Consider the following 25,934-nt stretch of genomic DNA (forward strand, 5'->3'; position numbering starts at 1 on the left):
CAAAATCCTCCTCCTCCTCCTCCTCATCATCATCATCATCATCAACAACCTCTACAATAATGTCCTCATCCCTATTCCTCCATATCCAATCACACAGATTCCTTACACCTCTCCAAACCGCGAATAACATATTTTGCAAAAATACAACTCGATTCATTATTTTATAATGGTAAATAAATTACTTAAGTCAATTCAATTTTTTCATTTCATCACTATATACATTTTAGATCCATCAGAGGTAAATTTTATCATTTGGTCGGAAATAACAACTGCGTACGCTTCTGTTCCCGCTGGTACATTCTGGTGGAATGTCGCTTGGATTTGCATCTCTACCGATGCATATTTTAACCGCTCACTTTGTTTGCTGACATCAAACACCATAACTGGAAACAGGTCTTTGAAATCCACCGGTGTAATGTAACTCTGTGTTATAAGCGGATCCATTCCATAAAACTTTCCGCTAAATCTAGCCGCTTCATAGTAAGCTCGTGAGAACTTTTGGTCTGGAAAAGATCAGTTGTAATCAGCCTCAGGGTATCGCTGATTGTTAGCAGTCACATATATGTTATTTAGATTGCAATGATGGGATATTGATGTATTTCTTGTTTGATTATTTTTGCGATCAGTTTGGAATCCTACCAAAATGTATCGCGGTTTTTCGGTTGGTGTTCTAACACTAAGTCCCCAGTTGAACGACGTAGACTCTGGAACTGTAATACTTTCGCAATGTCTAGACCTGAAGGTGACGGGTACTGTTACCTTTGCCTGAATGGATTTGTACAGCTGAAATTTTTCCATATCTGCAGGTTAAATCTGAGGCATAAACCATGACATTTTATCAAGGCTTACTTTACCCGCACCTGCTGCTTGCAATCGAAAGATGGCATCGTTGTCAGCTTTTCTAACAAGTGCGAGCGTATGTTTAAATCATTACACAATTTTGTCATAGTCATCGCAAAAGCCGAAAATGTGTTTCAGCGGAACAACGAACGAGAATGTTCCCTTGGGGTTAGGCGTCTTAATAAGGTAAGCCTGCCTGATAGCAAAGCCTGTGTTGTCTGCAATAACTGCCGCATTATCTTTAGTCCAAAGCTGATTGAGTCCTTGCGCTTTTGAAAACCCATCCGTATACTTTAGCATACCAATCATGGTCGTAGCCTGTCCAGGATGATTTAACGATTATACTTGTTGATCGGATAGCTTATACGTTATATTGGAAAACAAATGCATAAGTCCATTGTTTGTTAACGATACTGCGTCACCGTCTGCCTATGCAGTCCCATCAACTTTAGTTAGTATACCTTCAATGAGTAGGTACGATTCCGCAGGATGAGCAAATACATCATACAACCCGATATCGATAGTTATGGTACCCGATGAATTTAAATTCGTACCATTTACAGGCTCATACGCCTTAAACTCATATTTTTCAATGGATTCGTCAATAGGTGCAGCTTCCGTAAAATTTAATATTTCGCTCGACATTGTTGCTATTTTAATTATAAAAGAAAAACAATTAAGCGAAACGAAGACCGGATCCTGTGTTCAACCTTTTTACAAGATCTTGAATTGATATTGCGTTTGCCCTTGCAGTACCTCTCTTCACCCCAATGCCGGAACCCGCAATCAAGTTGTTAATGTTTGTTGCTTTATTAGAACCCATATTTATGAGAGACGCTAACGCGTCCTTCGGTTCTTGCGTTATTTCGCGATTTTTCGGTGCATTATATCCATCAATCAAAGCTTTAGCTTTAGCTATAGCTACATTTTTCCAACATCAATAGCTTTTAAACCAACTTCTTTTACAACCGATTTTCCGGCTACGATAGCTGTTTTACGTATTTCTGTTTTCGATGCGCTACTCACTTTTGATGCCACCGTTTTTGCGACATATGCAGCAGTTTTCGCAGCCGTCGAACCTACCATTCGTTTAAAGAAATTTGAGACGGTATCAAACATTCCAGAACAGCCAATAACGTGTTTTTTATATACCTTCGTATAACAATCATTTTTTAAATACGTAACATTATTTTTTTATAATATTCTTTGTCTATTACCGCTTGTCTCAACAGTTCATCTGCTATGTCTATGATTTCATTTTTTACTCCAGTATTACCTGCATCATAACTATAAACTCGTAATGTAAGCATTTCAACGAGTCTGTTTGAATCAGAAGGCATTAACGCTATTTCTTCTCCTTTCTTCTTGAATAATGAAGTTGTTTTAGTGCCTTTTTAGGTTTTAAATATGCTTCATAGATTGGTTTAATAATTTTTCTGTACTTCTCTCCAGATCTTGATTTAACCTTACCCGTGTCAGGATTCACAATAGCATTGGTGTTTAGTAAAATTGTTTTGTAGGAGTCAATGTCTTGTGAAGTATATTTATCGGAATCAGGATATTTCGATGTTATTAGCTCCCAAAGTCCTAGGGTTCCATTATATTTTGTTTCTTCAACAATTATATCATCTTCAGATAGTTTACCCTCTGAATCTCCAATACAAAAAGCGCCACCTTTATCATACAGTCCAAATGTTTTATCGGTTAATTGTTTGCCTGCCATCGATCTCAAGTATTCAGTTGCTATTGAACCTAGTTCTATTAATGTTTCTTTCGGTCTTTTATCCTCTTCTGCTTGTATGCTTGGGTATTGAGGGAAAGTAATGGCATTAGGTGTTGTAGCTGCTAATGCTGCTGGCAGTGCTTGTATCGCACTTGACGTTGCTTCTTATAACTCTCTTTGCGAATCGGTGATAGGTTTGTAAAGTTTTGTTAGTTCTCTGCGTTGATCAATGTCTCCTAGCTTTTCAGATAAAGAGTCTTGACGAATTTTATGTCTTAACATAAGATACTCATGCACCATGGAGTCTCTTTTTTCCGGATTTGTTATCTTAAAAAACGACATTTTTAAATAGAAATAATAATGTTTTTAGACGTGATTTTAGACGTGATTTTTGACGTGATTTTTGACGTGATTTTAGACGTGATTTGAGACGTCATTTTAGACGTTATACGTTGATTGAGAGGTGTTCGTCTTTTTTTTTTCTAAACATGTTTTGAAACGATAAAATTGCATCTTCACGTCCTTTTGCAGTAAGAGACTGTTTTGTTTCCTCGTCTATACCTACTCGTATTTTAGATCTTATTTCTTCTTTCATTTGATTGAATTTATCTAGCTCACTTAGAATCAGTAAGTATTCTTCATCAGAAATTTGATCGTATGCTAACGCCTTTGATATAAGATCACTTATTGTATTCAACTTTGCATCTGCGAGTGTTTTAATTTTTTCGTGTTTTTCAGCTTTCATTGATAGTTGTTTATTGTTTTGTCTTCCAACGATATACAATAGCCCTAAACCCAGGGCAGCACCTTCCATTGCTATCGCAACTGGCGCTGCAATGATTGTACTCAATACTCCTATCCCCGTAGCACTTAACACCATTGAAGAAAGAACAAAAGCGTTGTCTACTCCTGCTACAATTCGCACTGCTCTGTGATACTTTTTAGACACGTTTGCACGCTTGTCTCTTTCTGCGGCAATTTCTTTCTGAATTTCGTTAATCTTTTGAAGTCTGTATGACTGAGCACTTCCTTTAACTCTAATCAGTTTGGGAGCCGACGGAACAACAACTAGTGGTAGAGATGGATATAGTTTAGCGTCACTGGCATACGTATCGTATGCGTTACATTTAGAATCTTTGAACTCCATTTTTATATTTTAAAAAATATTTTTTTAAACGACTGATGTGTAACAAAACATAACGATTCACCTTCATCAATATCTACTGCAGAGTCTGAGTTATTTTAAATTGTAACAATTATGTCGTCAACAGATTCAGCAATAGTTCCATCTTGTAAACTACATCTGTTTTTCTTCAAACTTTGTCTGAGCGATACAGAACAAACGCCGTCTCTTAGTTGTACACCTATTCCTAATGCAAAAGTTCGTGCTGCTTTCGGTTGAATAGTGAGCGATTGTTGCGAAAAAATGTTCCACTTACCATACAGTGGTTCTGCAGGATGTGCAAGATTCTCGTGAGGTAACCATTTAACTGACGCTGGTGGTGATCGTTTAGACTTGTGGATAAACTTGTGAATTGGCATACTATATCTTTGAATTTTTATATATGTTAATATTTTTATAGAAGCATCCCTAATATTGGAATACTGCTAAATGGTGAATTTGGTCCTAGTAGCAATCCTGTTCCTGTTATCATGTACATTCCTTTTCCAGATTTAAGATACAGCCCCTCTCCTAACGAACTACCTTTCTTCACGGAACTAAATACAATCCTTTACCTGCGTGTGCTACTTTACAACCTCTTCCGTTTGTCTTTAAATACATAACACCTGATCCACTAATTTTGTTAAAAACTTTACTACCGGCTGCGGCTCCTACGCCGGTTAGTAAGCCGGTTGCAAGTCCTGGTAAAACGCTTGACATAAGAAATTTACCCGCGGTTGCCAACATCGGCAAAATAGCTCCAATAAATCCCCCTTCAACTTTTGCATTGTGTTCTATTTGTGTTTTTGACATTTTAATCGTCACTCCTTTTCCACTTTGGTACGCTTTTGTTATTTTGTTGATCTGTGCTTGAGTGAGGGCTCACACATCTTCTCCGGATATATCCTTATGTGATAAACGGATAGACACTGCCTCTCCTTCTAGAATAGCTTTTTTAATTTCTTCCCTCTGACCTTCGCTAACATTTACTTTTACATGCTCGTAACGACTCATTTTATATAGGATTTAATTAATTTTTACTTTTCTCTTATATGAAATCTTAACGAAAGATCTTCACCACGCAAATTTAACAAGTTTCCCGTTTTGATCAGTGAGTTTTGTCTCAATTGACGAAATTGTCGATAAATTAACAGGTAAATAAACCAAATTAACTGTTGTTTCCATAATTTTATACCCGGGTCCGACTGATGGAACAAAAACTATATATAACGTTGTCAGTCGAATTGTTAACATATGATGAGTTAATTATATCACAAGTTACTCTCAGGCTACTAATACTTAATATATTTACAATATTTTCCGACTCGTGATATCCTGATGCGTATACTTCTGCATTAAACCCCAATACCGTTCTGATAGAGTTTGCAGGTGTCAAGTCTATTTTATAATATGTTGCTATTTTTAGTACTGTTTTAAGTGTGCTGTCGTTTGACTCTAGCGTTACAGCGTACTCGTCCGAGACAGAGTTTTAATGCTTATTTTCCATCATTATTCGTTGGACGTAATCGTTAATATCATCAACTTCGTATGGACCTTCGGGAATATTTATATCAAACCATTTTTCTTCGTTGACAGAACTATAGCGAAAATTATTGTTTAAAGAGTCTATATTTGGAAATGAATAGTAGGTCTCCAAATAAACTTAGGCCATTTCATATTTTTTGTCTACATCTAGTTGAATTGTTGGACTTAATGAAGTACAAATTCGAACTCTATTTCCTTTCAATATAATGTGAAAATAATTCTTCGGACTTGTATTAATCCTTATTTGTTTTAATTCTGATAACATGTCCTCGAGCACTCTTGTTTCCATTTTTATATAGAAAGTAAGATTAGTGAGGTATGTAAAAATAGTCAAATCCTGATCTATACTTACCATTATTTTTTTTACTAGTAAGATCTATAACAGCAAATCCATGAGGACGGTCCCAGGCTACTTTACAAAAATTTCTAAATTCTTCTTGAAGCATATCAGTTAAAACGTGATCGTTGTAGATGTGATTAATATTTTTCATGTCCTGTGGGAACAAACAAATAAAGATTGCATTTTCACTTATTGTTTGTCTTGGAAGTTTAAAGAAGTTTTGTGCGAGATAAAAGCAGTCTACATTGCTGTGGCGTCCTCTTATGTAATAAGTTTCACATTTGTTTTGTTTTTCCAACTGAAGGTCGTCAAAAATCATTAAATTCTTTTTAGAGATACTCAAGTCTCTAGGATCAGGTACATAATCAGACGTTTCAAAAAAATTACATTCAATATCAGCTGGCCTATCTAAACATTTAGCCATTTCTTCAACTAAAAGAGCTGGTGAAACGTCATTCTCTATTATATAGTCTTGTTCGGCAGACAATTTCAGAATCTCTTCTTTAGGCAGCTTTTCTTCAAACGCTTTCTTAACAATTCTGTACTCCGGCTGAAATGGCGACTTGCCAAAAACTTGCAACTTGTTGTAGTCTAACCATCCTGGTCGTAGTAAAGGGTTTAACAATAGTATAGTTTTTCCGCATCAGCATTTTTCCAATAATAAGACCTCGTATTGATCTCGGTAAAAGTCTACTGTTGCATCTTTTTGAAATACCATCATTCCACGAAAGATCTGTAACTTCCATTTTAAATATAAATTATTATTTCATTTAAAAATGTTTGCGTAAAGTGCAAAAGCAAAACTGAAACAGTTGATGTGCAAAATGTTGTAAGTAAATACAATAAACCAATGCTTCGCGGAAAGTGCGTCGTTTGCGGTTGTGTTAAAACACAGTTTGTAAAAATGCATACTAAAACTGAAGGAGACTTAGTTTCGTCGTTTAATTCGGTAACTAGTAAAGTAAAGCTTCCGTGGGCTAAATTTCCCGGTGAAATGCATATTTTAGGAATGAACTTTGCAGGATCTGGAACTAAGTTAAACGAACGATTAACTTCAACTGGTGCTTATAAAGACTGGAGTAAACCAGTTGATCGAGTTGATAATGCTGCCTACCATCATGATTTAGCTTACCAACACTTTCCAGATACAGCAATATAAAGAAGTGAAACTCCAGCTGCTGGAGCAGTATTGAATTCTCATTATAAACAATTAGTTGGTCCTTTATTTAAGGCAAGTGACCGATTGCCAAAACAGTACAAAACAGCACAATACAGCACAATACAAACCAACATAAACACAAAATATGAATAAAGCTGGGGTCACCGCCTTGGAACGGTCAATGCAAAGCATTGGGGGTTTAAACCGGTTATAGAGCGCTCAACCTCGCACTTGGCCAAGCAATATTCATAATACATTTAAGTGTAAATAAAATTTAACGTCATAGCATTGTAACTCAAATTAAACAATAATAAAAGGGAATTAAAACGCATTCAATTTAATTACAATTTAATTACTCAATGGTATTGAAGATACCAGAGCAACTTTTTGACGAACGATCAAACGAAACTACAAACAAGTGTCAACTACATTCCTTCTTTATAGAAAAAGATTTAAGAATATAGCGTCATTAAGTTAATATTTCAGATAATCATCGCGCAATACAGGAAGAAGCAGCAATAATGGGTGTAAAAATTCCATCTTACATTGCTTGGTTGTTTATGTGACTGCTAAATAATAAAATAATAATAATTAAATCAAGAACGCAGCTGATAAAATTATGCTTGAACAAATGGATGCTATTAAAGACCCAACGGTCCGTGAAAGAATTGAGCGTAGTATAATAAAGCCAATAATATCTACCAAGGCAAAGTGTGGGTTAGGTTATAAGGGGAAAAAAGTCGTGGCTAAAGAACTAAAATGGACTGATCAGCTCGCAGACGAACTGCACAGACCCGTTGTAAAACGTTTTAGAAAAAGAATAGTCGTTGCCCATGGCGTTGATAAAATATGGGCTTTTGATTAAGTAGACATGCAAGCTTTTGCTAAGTTTAATAATGGTGTAAAATACTTGCTAACAGTAATAGATGTATTTTCAAAACATGGATGGATTGTTCCATTTAAGAGTAAAACCGGAGTTGAGGTTGCAGAAGCATCTCACAAAATATTAAAGGAAAGGCAACCCCAAAAGTTGTGGGTCGATAAAGGAAAAGAGTTCTACAATAAAAATGTAATGGCGTTGGGAGTCGAGTTGTATTCCACAGAAAACGAAGAGAAAAGTTCCGTGGTAGAGCGGTGGAACAGAACAATGAAGGAAAAGATGTTCAAATATTTTTCAGCCACCTCTACCAGAAAATATATCGATGTCTTAGATGAAATGGTAAATGATTATAACAACACAAAGCATTCATCAATCAAACTGACACCTGTTGATGCTAGTCATAAAAAACGGAAGCGTAGTTTGGTTCAATTTGTACTCCAAACACCCTCAAAAGTACGGTAAGCCAATATTTAAAGACGGCGATAAGGTGAGAATCACTAAGAAAAAGGGAATATTTGAAAAAGATATACGCCTAGATGGACTGAGGAAGTGTTTACAGTGTCACAAGTTCAATATACGGATCCACCAACGTATAAAATCACTGATTATAATGGTGAGGAAATACAGGTTACGTTTTATGAACAAGAACTACAAAAGACAAGTCAAGAAGTATATAGAATTGAAAAAGTTATTCGAAAACGCGAAAACAAGTCGTTAGTCAAGTGGCTCGGTTATCCCGAATCGTTTAATTCATGGGTTGACAATAAAAGCCTAATAGACTTGTAATAGTCATTTTCAAACCCAGTTTGGGTTTGGAAATGAACCTTAAACCGTTTTATAATCTACTAAATCCAAAATACGATGATCATACATAAAACTGTTTTTAACAGGTTTACGACTTTTGAATTGTATTCTATTAAATGTGTTTTGTGCAAATTTTAAATCTTTTAAAAATCTTGTATTTGCATGCTCATCTTGTGGTGGTGGATTTTCAATTTGCTGAATACGCCGTTGAATCAACTCTTGTACCGTTGTGTTATCAATTTTATATATAGTAAAAAAATACTTAAGTCAATTCAATTTTTTTGTAATATAAAACTTCCTAACCCGTCGTAACGTGCGACCTATCCTGTCAAGAGCCTCGTGATCGTTATGGTTAAATATTAAAAAATATGATAAACAAAACAAACCATGAATATTTATTTACAAAAAGGTCTTTTAAAGTTACAGAATAACAAGTACAGCAAGGCTATCTTTAATGTGGTTAATACCGTTCCGGTATGCAAAACAGTATGTGTACTAATTGCGAATGAGATGCTACCAGATCTTAACTGGGGGAGAATCTTAACTATGTATACCTTTCAACAGCAGATGGTTAAAAAATCCAACTACGACCCAGAGTTTTCAGAGTTTACGGAGATATGGCTTAAACAGAATGTTACTCCGTGGGTTGAAGCTAATGGAGGGTGGGAGGGTTTAAACACGTTTCTTCAAGGTCGAAAGTCGATAGGCGAATATCTAAGGGAGAGCTTGACCTTTCTGTGGAACTGGAATATATAATATATTTTCTAGATTACCACGGCATTCTTACTCGGAATGATCAAAACAAACGACATTGTTTACCTAGACTTTGAAATTAAACATATAAAAGGAGAATATTTTGCATAGGCCTAAACGGTCGAAAGTCCTCCAGCCGCCCCGTCACGATAATAAGAAAATTGAATTTTCATGTATTTCGCGATTCATGGTTCAAGTGTGGCTTTAATTTGGTTGAATTTCTTGAAATTAAAATTCGACCATAACGTAGTTAAGCAATCATAAATGAACATAATTACATAAACGTGGTTAAAATAAAATTCAACCATGAGATGGTTAAAACTAAATTCAACCACGAGATGGTTAAAACCAAATTCAACCACGAGATGGTTAAAAACTAAATTCAACCACGAGATGGTTAAAACCAAATTCAACCACGAGATGGTTAAAAACTAAATTCAACCACGAGATGGTTAAAACCAAATTCAAGCACTAGATGGTTAAAAACTAAATTCAACCATATTCATGGTTAAAAACTAAATTCAACCATATTCATGGTTAAAAATCGAGATGAGCCAGCCGCGCATATTTCTATCTACTTATTATCAAAAGAGAATCACATATTAACTCTTGCTCGTGTTTTATCTAAAGAAAGTGACCCTTGGCCTACATGATACAGGACAATGCATATAACACGAATTAAACATCACAAGATAGCCATTATGGCCCTTAAGTGTTCACTTGGGTACATCTATTGTTTTATAAATTACATGTAGAAAAATGTTGACCCCACTTGACCGAGATTCGTAAATGTCATTGATATAAGCATTCTGGATATGTTTCATAAATATTGAGTGATAAATGTTGCATCCAGAGTGGTTATATTGTCGTTCTAAGATTTGATCGGTTGGTCAATATATGGATCCGAAAGACCAAACAGACCCAGATTCGAACTTAGCCTATATTTTGTCAAAATATACGTGTGGCTTTCAAAATGGTAAGACGGTCGTTTTAAAATTTGACATGGTGACCTATTTAAGACATACATGAATCAGTTTCAATCTTTGCCTGCATTTTTTTAAGATAAACATGTTAACTAAGTAGCATGAAGATTGAAGTTGTTATGCCTGTTATAAAATGTAATAAAATAAAAGTCAGACTGACCATAGCAGCCGAACATTAGCACTGCGTTCTAACCTCACCTCACCTAATCCTTAGTCTGGGTGACCGTTTGGGCACCACAGGTGACCTGGCAACCAGCTCTCTCCATTCCTCCCCTCTTTCGGACAGTATCAAGGCTTCGCTAAGACTCAACCTTGTCCATTCCGAGATGTCTTTCCCCCATCGTTTACTTTGTCTACCAATCTCCCTCCATCCCTGGAACAACTGTTCACTCGTACAATTTTGAAAACGCTTCATACGGAATACCCCAAAATGGCTTTGTTTTAGCGATCAACATTCCTAAAGCTCTTTTAGCAGATTCAGCAACAGTTCTTGCAGAAATATAATAATCTAAGTGCTCATTTAACACAAGACCAATATATTTATATTGTGTTACATAGTTTAGTTGAGTGTCATCAATTTTAAACACAAAGTTTGAACGTTCTACAGATGGATTACGAAAGTGTACAATATTTGATTTTGCAGGATTTACATTCATGCTGTTTGAAGACCATGTATTAAGAATATTTAACATATTTTGTAAGTCATGCTCATTCTCGGCAATAAGTACTATATCATCCGCATAAAGGAGAATTGGTACATTTTCGCCATCAATATACACTCCTTTTCCAACAGCTTTCAGTTTCAAAGCAATCTCATTTATGTATAGATTGAATAGTAATGGCGGCAACAAACAGCCCTGCTTTAAGCGAGTTTTAATAGTAAACTAATCATTGTTTAAGCCATTCAATTTAACAGAATACAAAACATTTTGATAAATAGATTTTACAGCATTTATTAACTTACTATGGAAACCAAATTTTGACAATTTTACAAATAGTAAGTCTCTATAATGGAGTCGAACGCCTTTCTGAAATCTATAAAGGCACAGTATGTTGATAAACGGCATTGTTTTTTTTCGACTATCAATTGTACTTGTAAGCGACTGAATGTAAATGTTGTATACTAATTAATTCACCTATTTGATGTCATTGTATGGTCGTATATTTTGCCAATTTTCCTATCTAACTTTTCTGACTGTTTTCAAATGGTTCTATTTTCTTATTAATACTAACAATATTTTTTCTCGTAAAAAATAATGTATTTCACCAAGCTATTTTTTAACAACATTACAGTTAAATATATTTAGTTTAATGTCGTATATTGAGTTTAATGTTGTTTGTGGGTGTTATTTTTACTAATGACAGGCCAGTTTCCTGGATTATCAACCCCAGCCCCGTATTAATTAGCCGAATACAATTTATTATAGTTTGGTATTGTCTTATATAGAATATATAACCAAGTTTCTGCACACATAAAGTTTTGTATGCCATTGTAATAATTTTTCTTGTTTAGTAGAAGTTATCCTCAATACATTTGTTAACATGCTAATTAAGTGCAGTGTAACCTTGCACGCTTAGGCATCAGCCAATCATTGTATAGGTAAAAGTCATGTGATCTGTTAATCCAATCAAAATGCTTCCATTTTTTTTTCAGTAACATTTCGGCGTGTGCAGTTGCACCGCCAAGCTTACGCTTCAAAACCACCACCTCCCCTACCTCCGCCACATATCATTTTAGGTTTTTTATCACACAGTATTCTCATTTCATTCGTGCCATGTATGTTTACAGGCGGTTCTCTATCGCCCATTATGGCATTCTGTACATAATTTGTATGTTTACATTTACCAATATGTTTTGTTTTTTTAATAAATGTACATATTTTATACACTCTTTTGTATGTATTACATTCATTGTTTTAGGGCATTCAGTTTTAAACGCCCTTACTTTTATGGCATTTGTAATAAATGCCCTTTTTCAATATCAATACTGTGTTGGTTGTTTTTTTTATGCCATAGTAGTTTTAATCGGACCTATATGACTCGCATATTATGAACAATACATAACTGTTCAAAATGTGTGTGGGCTTCAACAATCTTTCAATTGTATACATTTCTCTTCAACTGACTTAGGACGCACACATTTCTCCCGGTTGAATTTTCGATAAGCATTTGAACATTTTACTTTATTTCCTTTCAATTGTTTGCATAAACATCGCATTATTATTATGATAATTATTTAATATGCCGATACTATGTTAAACAGTATCAAATATGCTCGAAATAAACAATGCTACCATTATTGTGGCTTTTACTTATGAAGAGAACAAAATAAAACGCACTTGTGATTATGACCATAAGTCTGCCATAACCTTTAAAGGGGCCTTTTCATAGATTTTGGCTTGTTTTGAAGTTTGTCATTAAATGCTTTATATTGATAAATGTAAACATTGGATATAAAAAGCTCCAGTAAAAAAATCAAGAATAAAATTTAAAAAAGAGAAAAAAAAGCCCGCAGTCGGGCTCGAACCAGTGACCCCCGGAGTCCTGGAGTAAAAAACAATTTGACCGCTCGGCCATCCTGCCAAGTATCTATAAAAGATGTATTTTATACTTTATATAAGTAATCTTCGTAGTTTCACAAAATTAAACGACAACAACAGAACTCTTCAAATTATTTAATCGTTTCGTGTTGCAACGCTTTATAATTTTCAGGTTTTTAAATCGTCAAAAATGCATAAAATGGCTTTATTAGACCATGGTAAATGTTCAGTATTACTGTTTCCTCACAAATATCATAACTAAAACGAAAATTTGCGAATGTGAAACAACTTTTTTCAATTTTGTCAATTTACCAAAACGTGAAAAGATCCCTTTAATATAACATTCACATTGTCATAATATGTTAAACATGCTGTTTATATTATCGAGGTCGTGCTCATTCAATAACAAGATGTGTTTGTAAATCACTATGTCCCCATATATTTGACATTTTGACCTTGAAGGACGACCTTGACTTTGACCTTTCACCACTCAAAATATACAGCTCCATGAGATACACATGCATGCCAAATATCAAGTTGCTATCTTCAATATTGCAAAAGTTATGGCCAATGTTAAAGTTTTAAGCAAACAAACCAACAAACCAACAGATAGGGCAAAAACAATATGTCCCCCAGTAAAGACTGGGGGACATAACATATATTCCAATCAGATGTTCACGGAGATTTGAAAGGAAAACTCTTGAAAAATGAAATATTTAAGTTGATTAAACCATAATGCGACGAAAAGGAACCGGCCAAATTTGTCATTTAGCAAATAGTAAAGAGCATGGTTAGCGAGAGCGATGCGATTTTACTTACACACAAGGAACTGTAAATTTAAATCTTCGAGAAACTATTTGAAAAGTCCATTTTCTTTTTCCTGACAATAAATAACATGGCAAAGGGAGTTTGACCATAGAGGCATATTTTGAACGACTTACGTAAAGTAATATTTTTAATATAAATGACAAGTACAGAAATAAACATTATTGACCTAACGTTTGTTTACACTAACATGTTTTCGAATGATATACCGTAAATGAAACCTGAGTTGCACAATCCATCACCAAATTATAATATAGTGGCAAAAGATAAGGAACTGGACTTTTAAAAATTATTCTTATATACTATATCCACCCCCATTTAAACATTGTCAAAATATTTCTAAAGATAGCACATGCTGTCGTCCGTTTTCTTTGGCATGCGCTTAGATGCTTTCCATAGAAGATCATTTCGAATGTGATTATGATCCGCGTTACTTGTTTACTGTCTTAATTCGATCCGTGTTATTTAAAATATGTGAAGAAATAATAACGCGAGTGTGCTCGCTTTAACATGATCGGATCATCTATACAGCAAACCTTTGACATTGCCAATAAATACCTTTTATTTTGCATAATAACAATCTTGTTAACTGTTCACTGTTTTTAACTACTGATATTTTCAATTATTTGTCGAGTACGTTTTTTTAATCTCACGTAACGTATTAGCCCATTTATTCCTAGCGACTAGAAAAAAGGCATTGGAAAACAGCGTAGACCCTGATGAGACTTCGCATGATGCGGTGTCTCATCAGGGTCTGTGCTGTTTGCTTAAAGGAATTTCTGTAAGAAATATTCTAAATATAGAAATAAATATACTAGACATCCCTAATTTTGGAAATAAATTGATCCAATTTAGAAGGATGGGAGAGTCCACTAGGCATAAATGGGTTAAATAGTAATCTATACGTGATTGGGTATCGGCTCAGAATGAAATAATTTAAACCTTATTACTGTCACTGGTCTACCTTAAATAAATTCGAATTGCTTCTAAAATAAATATGTAGTACCAGCTTAAGAAATATTGCCGAAAGTATATATGTAATGCCGAGAATTTTAGAACAGACACTTAATAATTTACTCTTAATATATATACTTATTACTGTAATGAATGCATCTCACTTTTCAATTACGATTGCTTTGTGTGTAATGTTTCACTATTGTCTTAATAGTTAGAACTGTGATGCTCAATACCTTCTTGTTGCTAGTTCTGTTGACTATGTACTTCTCCATGTCGATCATTTTTATTTTGCTTTTTCACTGTATAATGTTTATTTAATACAGTTTGGACTTTGGATATAATATTAATATTAAACGGAACTAATCAAGGTCAATTTTTAATGTGTATTTTTAATTTCAATTATAAATACCTACAAAAAATAACCAACTGTCGATTAATATAAATTAAATGTAAAAGTTTATATAGTTTCGCTTGTTGCGATATGTCTGGAATATTTTTGACACAAATTTATATGTAAATGTTATATTCAGATTGATACTTACTGCTAATCAATAAACACACGAAAGGAGTGTTTGTTTTTTGCCTTATGATATTTACCAAATGCCATTTACGAGCTGAAAACAGAAAAAAATGCAAAAACATAACACGTGACTGTAAACAATTGCTAATTCACGCATCAAACATTGAATGTTAGTCGAAAAAAAACAGGGTTAACTGGCCTTCCGTACAGTGTGACGCCTATGGAAGGAATGTGCTTAGATCGCGGAAAGGTTAACGTTAACCGTCTTTATTTTTTTAAATAAAAAGCAGTCTTATTGGTGTGTTAACATGTACTGTAAGTGTTTTAGTATGTTTCATGAATTTGTGGTATAATGTTTAGTCTTTGGATTGATGTTACAAATATGAATTTACATAAAGATCAGACATAACTTAAAAATAATTGTCGGGCATTTTCGGTTTGAAATCGAAAGTTGTGTAACCGAACAGTAAGAATTTGGTTGAATTAGAATTTCAATAACCATATGCAATTGACTATATATATATATCATTTTTTGGTATTATTTATGTAATATAACTTAATCTTTTCTCAATTAATAAGATTGTGTGGGTATTTATTTTCTAAAGGGGACTTGATCATCAAATCACTGAATCCAAGTTTTGACACTGTTAGTTTATAAAACGGTTTCGCGACCAAAACAGTTTTAACTACCTAATATGTTATTATTTATAAACACTGGCTCTTGCATATTGTGGATGGACAATTTACCGACCGCCCCGCCCGTTGATTGTTTGGCGAAAAGTTTCGATAATCAATTGTTATTGAAAACCTACTCTGCCAAAAATCTCTCGTACTTTATTGAATCTAAACTTTTTAATCATGAATTGCATCCTCGCTTTTCATAACTTTTGATACTAAATAATTTTGTAACCACATACTTTCTTCTTTTCTAACATATTCTTATGTTAGATTGTAGCTACCATTATGCTTTTCAAAGTGCCTGAAAAAAACACTAAAATGTTTACTTCATTAATACTGTTATCTTTCATATCGCTATTGAACTCGTCGTTCTATTGTAAATATTGAATAGATAACGTTTAACTTAAATTTAAGTTGACCCTTAGCGGGTTAAAGAAAGTATAAAGTGAAAATCAACTACATATATGTGTTATTGCAAATTTTATTACGCATGACATCTGTTTAATGCCAACTTAATACAATGGGATGCTTTTATTTCTAATGTAGCTTATTATTAAATAATGATTTACTTGAATGAATGGTACCTGTATAAACGTCGGGACATGTATTGATTTTCATGATATGCATTTGGATGTTGTTTCAGGCTTCAATGGTGAACTGAAATGACGTACCATTTGTGAAAACAGATCATACGTTTTCCGATCTTGAGCAAGACAATACAATGGCCAGCATCGCGGAAGTTTTAAGTGACCAGGAAAAGACCAACTGGCTAAATGCTTGTATAGCATTAAATATATTAAAATCTGGTTTAAAAGACTTTGTAAATCAGGAGATGCAAAGGGTAAAGACACACATGTTTCATTCGGCCCATAGAAAATTGAATTTGCCTGATACGGAAATGTGTACGATGTGTAACGTTGCCTGTTTAGTACCCTGTCCCACAAAAGGATATTGCAAAAGAAGTGGGAAACGATGTACAAATGGGCATCGCCGATGTCCAAAAAACATTTGCAACGAGATCAGCAATCTTATTATAAAAGAGCTAAGACATTCTAAACCTTCGTGGGCGAATACAGAAGCGGAGCAATGGGCATTCAATCAATGGCAGATTGCAAAATGTTTCCTACCCCCAGACGGGTATACTGGGGTGGGTTCAGTTGAAGACACAGACTTTAATGGTATAATAAGCGTAATGTTGAACTGCAAAACATTTGACCTGAAATTGTCTTTTCCCATTGCACATAATCAGCCAAACCAGTGTCTGTTGTCAAAGGTAAGTTTTCAATATGAATTGGTTGTTTCACTTTATAGGTTTACACACATAAAAGCGCGGGAAATACTAAACGACAAGTGTATAGACAAACTATCTTTATGATTAATGTCCAATGGTTCATTCAGATGTTCGATGCTTTGCAAGAAAATTAACAATACAACAACAACGTCAAATACATGTTTTTACACGGGAAGCGGACAACGACAACGAGCCGAGCGAGGACTGGTATAGGGGTGATAACCCTGGGTTATGGTTAGGTTAGGGTTAGGGATCCTACACGGGTAACCTTACCGTAAATGTTTGATAATATTTTTAAAGTTTCGTTTTTGACGTTGTTATATGTTCACGTAATTCAGAATTTTTTTTTTTAATTGATAATCAAGTTTTTTGAAAAAGTCGTTTAATTGTTTCAACCTTCCGATATATGTTAGTGGTTTATAGGTTTCTTTATCAACAGGCACGTGCGTTTGGTAGAGCCGTTCGTCATACGCCAAATTTTACGATGAAAGAAGACGTTCTTCAGGATATGTTCAATACCTTGTCAGCCATATTGAAAGACCCAAAATGCCTAGGAAACGATATATCTGCACAGGAAGCAGAACGGAAATTGAATCAGGTGCATGTTAACTACACAGTTTAGAAACCATTAAAATTCATTTTCTGTATTAATTCAGCAATAATACATAAAGTAATAATTAAGTATCTGCATTATTGAAAATAGGAACAAAATGTAATTTTGAACTTAACTTGTATACGCCAACATACCATATATGTATGATGTATATATTAAGTAGTTTTCTTATCGTTAATTGTCAATAATAAGGAACAAATTAAAAAGATAAAAGCGGGATTGCATGATGATTTGCATCAAATATTTATGAAATAATATAAAATGTGTAAAAACTTATTATACATATATTTCAATATATTATTAAATTAAAATAAAAGTTAAGAAGAACATGTGTCGAAAAATGCGAAATAAGCAAGATATTTAATATTGAAATCGAAAATGTTTGTAAAGTCGAATTCGCCAGCATGTATATCATGCATGAACGATGTGAATCTAAATTTAGTTTTACGGATCATTTTAATTTCCTGTAACGATATCTAATCATACGACACACGAACACTAACTCCGATCCTAATAAAAAGACGCATGCTACGTGTATTGTAGGAAAATAAATACGAAATATCTTCGTCACAATCGGCTCGGGGCGCTTATTTGTCTTTGCTGCATTTTTTGAACTTCGTCTTCAATGTATAATTTTTCTTGCCTTTTTTGTGTTATTGTAACATATTTTTATCAATATAGTAGAATTTAACACATATAAAAATCGTGCAGTCCCGCTTAAATGTAACAGCAATATTATACTGAAATCACCTGAAACAGAACGCTTTAACATTTGAAGTTTACACTTATTATGTGCTTCAAATAGTAAATGTCAGCTTTTCTATGAACAGCTACGAAATGACAAGATGACTTCTCCGGAAATGATTCAGCTAGTGTTATATGCACAGAATGAGAAAAAGAGAATTACCGAGGAAAACAAGATAGGTATTGACATGAAACTCAAAAAGATCAGCAGAATTATGAACCATTGCAAACACAAACGATTGGGACCAGTTTTTCAATTTTCAATTTTAGCTCACTTGCGCACAAAGTGCAAATGGCTAGCTATTGTGGTCATTCTATGTCCGGCGAACGTCTTCGTGCGTCGTATATCTCATGCCGCCCTTCATAAATGTTTACCTTGTTACCACTCTAGAGGCCACATATGTTTCAGTCATTTCTGATAAAACTTAATCCGAATGTTGTTATTGACAAAACCTAGGCCGAGTTTAAATCTTGGTTACGCGCATAAAAAACTAAATCACCAGTTAAAATCTTAGAAACAAAGTGTGTTACCACTGTAAAGACAACATTTACTTTGATGAAACTTGATCAGAGTGCTTACCTGGATAATATTAAGGACATGCTGGAGGTCACCAGGTCAAATCTTAGAAAAACCTTGTTACCAAACCAGAAGCCAAATGTATGACTCAATCTTAATAAAACATGATCCGAATGTTAACCTTGACAACTCCTAGGCTGCATTCGAATTTAGATCACTTGCGCCTAGAACCTATATCACAAGGTCAATTCTTTTTTTTAAATCCCATTAATACCGCTTTAGAAGCCACATATATGACTCGATTTTGAAGAACCTTAGCCAGAATGTTTATCATGCCAATATCAAAGCCGAGTTCAAATCTGGGTCACTTGTATCCAAAAGCTAGGTAAATTCAGAGAAAAATGATTGTAACCACTCTAGAGAAAACATTAATGAATAAATAATTATGAAATGTTGTATGTTTATTCAGTCAATGTCAATGCCGAGTTCGAATTTGAGGTTCGTGTGTCGAATACTAAGTCAACGAGGCAAATCCTAGAAAAACATTGTCATCACTATAGAAGCCACATTTAATAATAAATCTTGATGAGACTTGGTCAGAAGGTTTATCTAGATAATATCTCGGAAACGTTTGAATCTGAATCACGTATGTCCAAAGAATTAGGTCTCCTGGTCAAATCTTACAAAAACCGTATTACCAATATGGAGGCCACATTTAAGTAAATCTTTATAAATCAAGTCAGAATGTTTACTTTGTTAATTTCGAGTTTCTCCAGAACTTTACGATGCATTCAAAAAGCAATCCAATATTCTTCATCACAGTAACAATACCAGAGTTGATATCGTATTTTGTTTATTTCAAGAGTATTATTGTTTGTGCGATAACTTTGTTTTGATTGTTGTGTGTCGCGTATGTTACATAAACGATTGGTAATATCTTAAACATAACCAACGTGTTTTTTGCAGATTTTCGGCACCGATTAGTAGAATTGTATAACAAGTTGAGGAGCGTACCCGTGTTCCCACTGGTGCCTTGCAACGACAGGCCTTTAAGAAAAATATATTGTACACCCATACTTCTCCATATTCCGAAGCATACATTTGGGTCACGTACAAACACTGAAAAAATACGGACATACATGGATATTATATTTACGAATGGCGAGTTAAACAAGAATGTATTCATTCAAGGAGAACCTGGTATTGGGAAATCAATATTTGTTGCCAAGATGGTGCTTGACTGGTGTGATGCTTCTTTATCCAAACATCCCTCTTCTAAGAAAACGGCCTTCTGTGATATTGAAACATTGTTAGTATACAAGTTCGTTTTTCTCGTTACACTAAGAGATGCCAATCGTCAAAGGGAAGTGATTGATATGATAAAATCACAAATTGTAGATGAGATATATTCGTCGGAAGAAGATCGCGGTAACGCTTACACAATTGTCCAGCAAATAATGAAGTCAGAAATGTGTCTTGTAATTCAAGACGGAATGGATGAATGGTCTGATTACAACGGTGTTAATGTTCTTCCTGTAATGGTATTGTGTCATAGTCATAGCACTGTAAAGTCGACCGCTTATTTGAACTGGCTGGAATTGAAGATGAAAAGAGGTTCAGTAGAAAGATCCTAGGACTTTTAATAAATGACGATATGGAAAAACATGCCGATTTTTTGGAATATGTTGAGAAAAATAATCTGCATGATTTGTTACGAACGCCAATGCTGAATTCGCTAATAGTATGTTCTTGGATAGATGGTGCTCATTTGACTGGGTCAATGTGTACGATATACAGCATTTTACTCGATTGTCTTTTCAAAAAAACTAGCGATAGAATAGAGTATTTCCAATCGGCACCATTTAAATGTTTCGAGAATAGACAATATTTGAAGCCCAATTTTGAGTGTTTAGAAGCGCTTTCAAAAGCGGGATTTCATACTTTGTTCTGTTCTGAAAAGGAAAATTCTGTAGTTTTTAGTGACAGGGAATTGCTAAAATATATCTCTCCAGAACAAAAACTTGTAGCTTTGAAAAGTGGTGTGTTATTGGAAAGGAAAAGTACACAACTAACAATCAGAACATCAACGTGTTCATTAATATACAAAAGCATTCAAGAATTTTTTGCTGCGTTTCACTGTGCAAGAGATGAAAACGTCATTGATAATAACCTTAAAGGTTACATCACCCAATCAGATAACCTTTGCCTCGACATGGCGAGGGTACTGCAGTTTCTGTGTGGATTGGATATTAAGTCGGCAAACAAATTATCTGTTATCATTTATGAACATTCAAAATCTCTCGACCTTCAAGTCAGGCATCAAAGGGAACTTCAAAGTATGGTATTGAATGGCTATGTAGAGGCAATATTCGACAATAAGAATGCGGGTGACATATGTCTAAAATTAAGTTATTTTGATTTTACAACGTTAAACATAAACAAACATAAACACACTGATTTGAAGGAGATTTTGCTCATAAATAAGTCAAACGTTAGAACGTTACGTTTAAATCCAGATGCCCTTCGTTGTCTGGAGTTGAGTGATTTTGAAGAAATACTTCATTTGTCGGAAACTTGCATCGAGCGTATGTATATATATGCCAATGACCGTACACACCTGAAGACATTGACGACGTCTACATACTTTGAATTCATGTCAACCAGTTATAATTTGGATTTGTCGTCTTGTCAAAATCTGAAGAAACTACACATAGATGGACCACTAAATGTGTTACCGAATGCGTTTCAAGGACTTTCCATGTTGAAATGTGCCCGTCTGAAATGCAAATGCAATTTCTTAAACGTATCCACGTGCCAGAACTTAAACGAGTTATATGTTGGTGAACATGTTACATTATTACAGAATGCTTTGATCGGATTGATGAATCTTAAAATGTTAACAGTAAAATCCGTATGTGATACAAAGATTACATTAGATTTGTCTACGTGCCGCGGTTTGGAACAACTTATTATCGAGGGTGATGTGATCTTATTACCAAACGCCTTGTGCGAACTTGTTGAATTAAAAAGCATAAAATTATGGTGTGAATGTGTTGGATTAGACGTATCTTCGTGTCACAATCTGGAAGAAATGGTAATCTTTAATGGTGTAACTTTAGCATCAAATGTCATCTTGGAACTATTAAAACTTATACGCGTGACGATTAAAGGCCGCTGTGATACACTTGATTTGTCTCTATGTGCTCATCTCGAAGACGTTGTTATTGATGGGGAAGTGATGTTGCTGCCAAATGCATTAAAAGGACTAAGACAATTGAAAAGAATTTCATTAAGATGTTTATGTAGTGATTTAGACTTGACCCAATGCGATAATTTGGAATGCATAGACCTCGGGGAGAATGTAACAGTGTTACCAAATACACTTGCCAATGTTAAAACCATGGCAAGATTCACCTTGAGTAATAACGGACATAAATCAGCGGACATTTTAAAATGGTGGCCAGTACACATGGGGGGTATCTCTTTACCGCCGAATTTAAACAACGTGGTATTGAGACGCTTGAACTTTCCCCCTATGTGGCTTAAGTGTTTATTAGGAACATTGTCGAAATCAGACCATCCGTCGCAATACACGTTTGACATGTGTTCCATTACAACCAATGTGGAGAGCAGAGAACAAACTTCAGAGGGAGTAACACATTTAGATTATATGACAATTAAACGTAGCACGTCAAATATCAGACTTCATATTGGAAGCGACTGTGTACAATTGTATGAAGCATTACAAGATACAATCATCGAAAGTTTGACCATCCAGTGTGTCAATAGTTTTAATGTTTTAGCAGAAACATTGATAAACATTATCGGTTTAAAGGAGTTACGCATTAATTTTCAAACGTTTGGAGACTTTGACATACCTACATCCGTCGTGTATGTGTTTTTAATCTTCTCTTCGCTGTCATCCTCGTCTCTATTCAACCTTTTGAACAGCTTATCTTTACATAATCCAGGTGTGAAATGCAAAGTACTGTTCGAAATGACAGAACCTAAGGATAAATATGAAGTTGTCAGAACCAAACTGGATTCGTTGGAATGCATACGCGTTGAAAGATTCGAAACCTTAACACATATAATAGACTGTTTAGAAATGGCATGGAATTATACTGATGATGAAGATAAGATTGATGTAGATGATGCAGACAGTGAATTCTGTTGCTTTGATACCAAAGGTATAGAAGATGAAGATAGCGACCAAAATGAGGAAAGTGTTGCTTCTGACACTGATGATAACGATTACACATGTGCTCTCGGTGCTGACAATAAATCGTCGCATCAGTACTTATTGATGCACCTATGTATTAACAGTAGAAACTGTGTATTACCACCAACTTAAACAAGAATGTCTATGTGTGTAAAGGTAGAGTCTTAAGACAGATCTTAAGTACTTATAAGTTAACATGTATTGTCTGCGATCCGAAATAAGTACGCATTTTTATTTTCAATGCATATTTATATTATGACAAACAATAGGATAAAATCTTCAACGCCAGAAGCAAATGATGTATGGCACAAAGGTATTGATGAATTAATCCTTTCAATAACCTTTCAAATCTTAGCCTTCAAAGTTATACTCGGTAAGGATGAAGATCAAAACAGTTCATGCTAAGTTCAGGATCACAAGCCCCATGCGCCGGGAGCGAAAAATCGTGTTATTTTTTAAATTCGACCCAACATTTGTAAAAGTATTACAAACTATGTACATTTCCAGCACGGAAATTTATTTCTGCGTTAAATGAGACCGAGCTCATGGAAATCGCTGCACAATTGTCATCTTGCAATTATTTTGTTTTCCTTTTTTATGCGAGGCTATAGTATACAAAAATGTACTCGTTTGGGTGCTCAGTGAATAGCTTTGAATTATATGTTGTGACCAGGTTGACTTTTTATGATTATATAAATATAGGATCTGGCACGAGTTGTCATACCATATTTTATTAAACGAGTTCAGGAAGTTTGTTAGAAGGCGAGCCTTTGGCGAGCTTACTAACGAATTTCTTGGACGAGTTTAATAAAATATGGTATGATATGCCAACGAGTGTCACATGCTTTTAAATGAGCAAATTAAATAAATATATACGCAAACATAATGATAAATCCCAAATGTTGTTTACATTTCGTGACCAAATTTGACTTTACAGCGTCATTTCAGCAAAACAACAAAATGCGATTGGTCAATCGAACGAAAACTAAGCCGATGAAAACGCTTACAAAGAATATTGCACATGTATAAGATAAAAATATTCGTTATGGTTATATTACATGGGAAACAGGGTATGGCATGTGATAAATTAAGTTATCACGAGTACATTGTAAGTGCTCCTTGGTTCCAAATAATAGGCATTTTATTGAGTTCCTTATATATGTACTGGTAGGCATAATTTAGAATGACTTAATAAGCCCTCAGTACGTTTAAATACCGATGGCATACTCTTGAACCATCTTACATTTAAGCATTAACTTCTTGAACAAAATATTGCATTAAAAGAAAAATACATACCATTTTGTATTTGTATTAAAATATTGTTCTATTTTGTATTAATGTATTCGATAGAAAAGCAGTCAGATTTACAAACCAACAAAACTTAAATAGATGTCAACATGACACAAAGACCCGAATGTATAATGCTGTAAGGTTTATTTGCATTTAACCATGTCGTTTTTTAGCTTTTGACTAAGTTGTAGATAAGCAAATTTGTGAGACGTGGAACATTACTTACGGCAATGTCAAACAGTGGTGTATGTGGGTGAAACACAGAGGTCATTAAAACAAAGACTGAAAGAACACGAAGCAGATGTAAGACTCAAAAGGAAAAAACGGTCGCCGAGCAGTTCAACTCCCTCGAACATGGTATTGTCGATATGGGTGTCAGCATACTCCAGTGTATTTGGGATGATTCGGAATCGTACCGTTAACTGAAAGCATTGTCCTGGATCAAAAAACTCCATACAGAAGTTCCCAATGGACTAAATACAAAATCAACCACCGGAATTTTTATGGGAAGAGAAAGACAGTAAAATTAAACGACAGAGACTTGTACATATATTTTATCACCAATAAACAATATTCAATTAATCATGAGTTTTCAATTGTTAATAACAATATGATGATGTTAACTTTACGGATCTAAATGATTATAATTGATGTGATGATATATTTGGGTTATGATGACGATAATGACGATGATGATGATGATGATATTATCATTATTTTTATTATTATTACTGTTCTTCTTTTTATTATTGTTATTGTTATTATAAGTTGAAGTAGTATAGTTATTATTGATATGATTATTGATTTATGGTTATAATTAATTGAGTTTTAATTATTTGATTTTTTTAATCATTTGTTGTAACATTGTAAATAGTAAAATACTTATATTTTTGTTGTAAAAATGATATTTATTATTATAATATGTAAGCAAAATTATTAATAGAGTTATTATTATCATTATTATTTTTTGAAGTAGTATTAATATAAGTTATTGTTATTATTTATTTTTTATTATTATTGATTTTATATTATTATATTATTAATATAATTATTATTATTTATGTTTTCATAATTAGTTTATGATTAATTATGTCATAATAAAAATAATTATATTTTCATTACCATTATTTCTGTAACAGTGAATTTGTATATGCATATGTTTCTGGCGCTTATTTGCGTCACTGCTGTTTTTACGGCATGACCTCATTTCCTGTTTTTAATTTGTTGACGTCATTTGTTTTGTTGAAGTAACAGAAAGAAAATGTAGCTTATTTGTAAAAACAAACTTTGAAAAAACCTATTTATGCGAAATATATCAGGAAAGAGTGAAACTTGTTCTGTGATAAGCATACTTTTCAACTCCGTCCCAGACGGAGACCAATTTTCAATAGTGTTTTTGTTTGTTTTTGTTGATTAGATTTTTTTTATAGATAATTTTAACTTGCCTAACACTGCGGAAAATAGTTTTGTTTTGTTACAAAACATGTCTAATCTGAAGTGTAGGTATAATTGTTCATCAGGATCAGTATTACATAATAATACTGACGA

The 25,934-nt window shown here is 34.1% G+C and overlaps 2 protein-coding genes across 7 annotated transcripts in view; both read left to right on the forward strand.

Moving 5' to 3' along the window:
* LOC127837734 (ecotropic viral integration site 5 ortholog-like) overlaps positions 1–25,934 on the forward strand; it is a 310,389-nt gene that overhangs the window by 130,622 nt on the left and 153,833 nt on the right. The window lies entirely within an intron of this gene.
* LOC127837735 (uncharacterized) lies at positions 15,243–25,343 on the forward strand. Of its 3 annotated transcripts, none has more exons than XM_052365052.1 (5): positions 15,243–15,346; positions 16,353–16,982; positions 17,440–17,598; positions 18,444–18,537; positions 19,841–25,343. In XM_052365052.1, exons 2-5 carry the CDS (start codon positions 16,431–16,433, stop codon positions 20,506–20,508), a joined length of 1,473 nt encoding a protein of 490 aa, XP_052221012.1. In that variant the 5' UTR covers positions 15,243–15,346; positions 16,353–16,430; the 3' UTR covers positions 20,509–25,343. The 3 variants fall into 3 exon arrangements, with proteins under 3 accessions (XP_052221012.1, XP_052221010.1, XP_052221011.1); XM_052365050.1 differs by having other exon boundaries at positions 19,841–25,341; XM_052365051.1 differs by lacking the exon at positions 18,444–18,537 and having other exon boundaries at positions 19,841–25,341.

This window comes from Dreissena polymorpha, chromosome 7 (genome assembly GCF_020536995.1).
Source record: "Dreissena polymorpha isolate Duluth1 chromosome 7, UMN_Dpol_1.0, whole genome shotgun sequence".
NCBI classification, from domain to species: Eukaryota; Metazoa; Mollusca; class Bivalvia; order Myida; family Dreissenidae; genus Dreissena; species Dreissena polymorpha.

What these genes read in the sequence shown, in the direction of transcription:
- LOC127837735 (XM_052365050.1), top strand. Translation starts at nt 20,529, where the DNA reads ATGGAAAAACATGCCGATTTTTTGGAATATGTTGAGAAAAATAATCTG.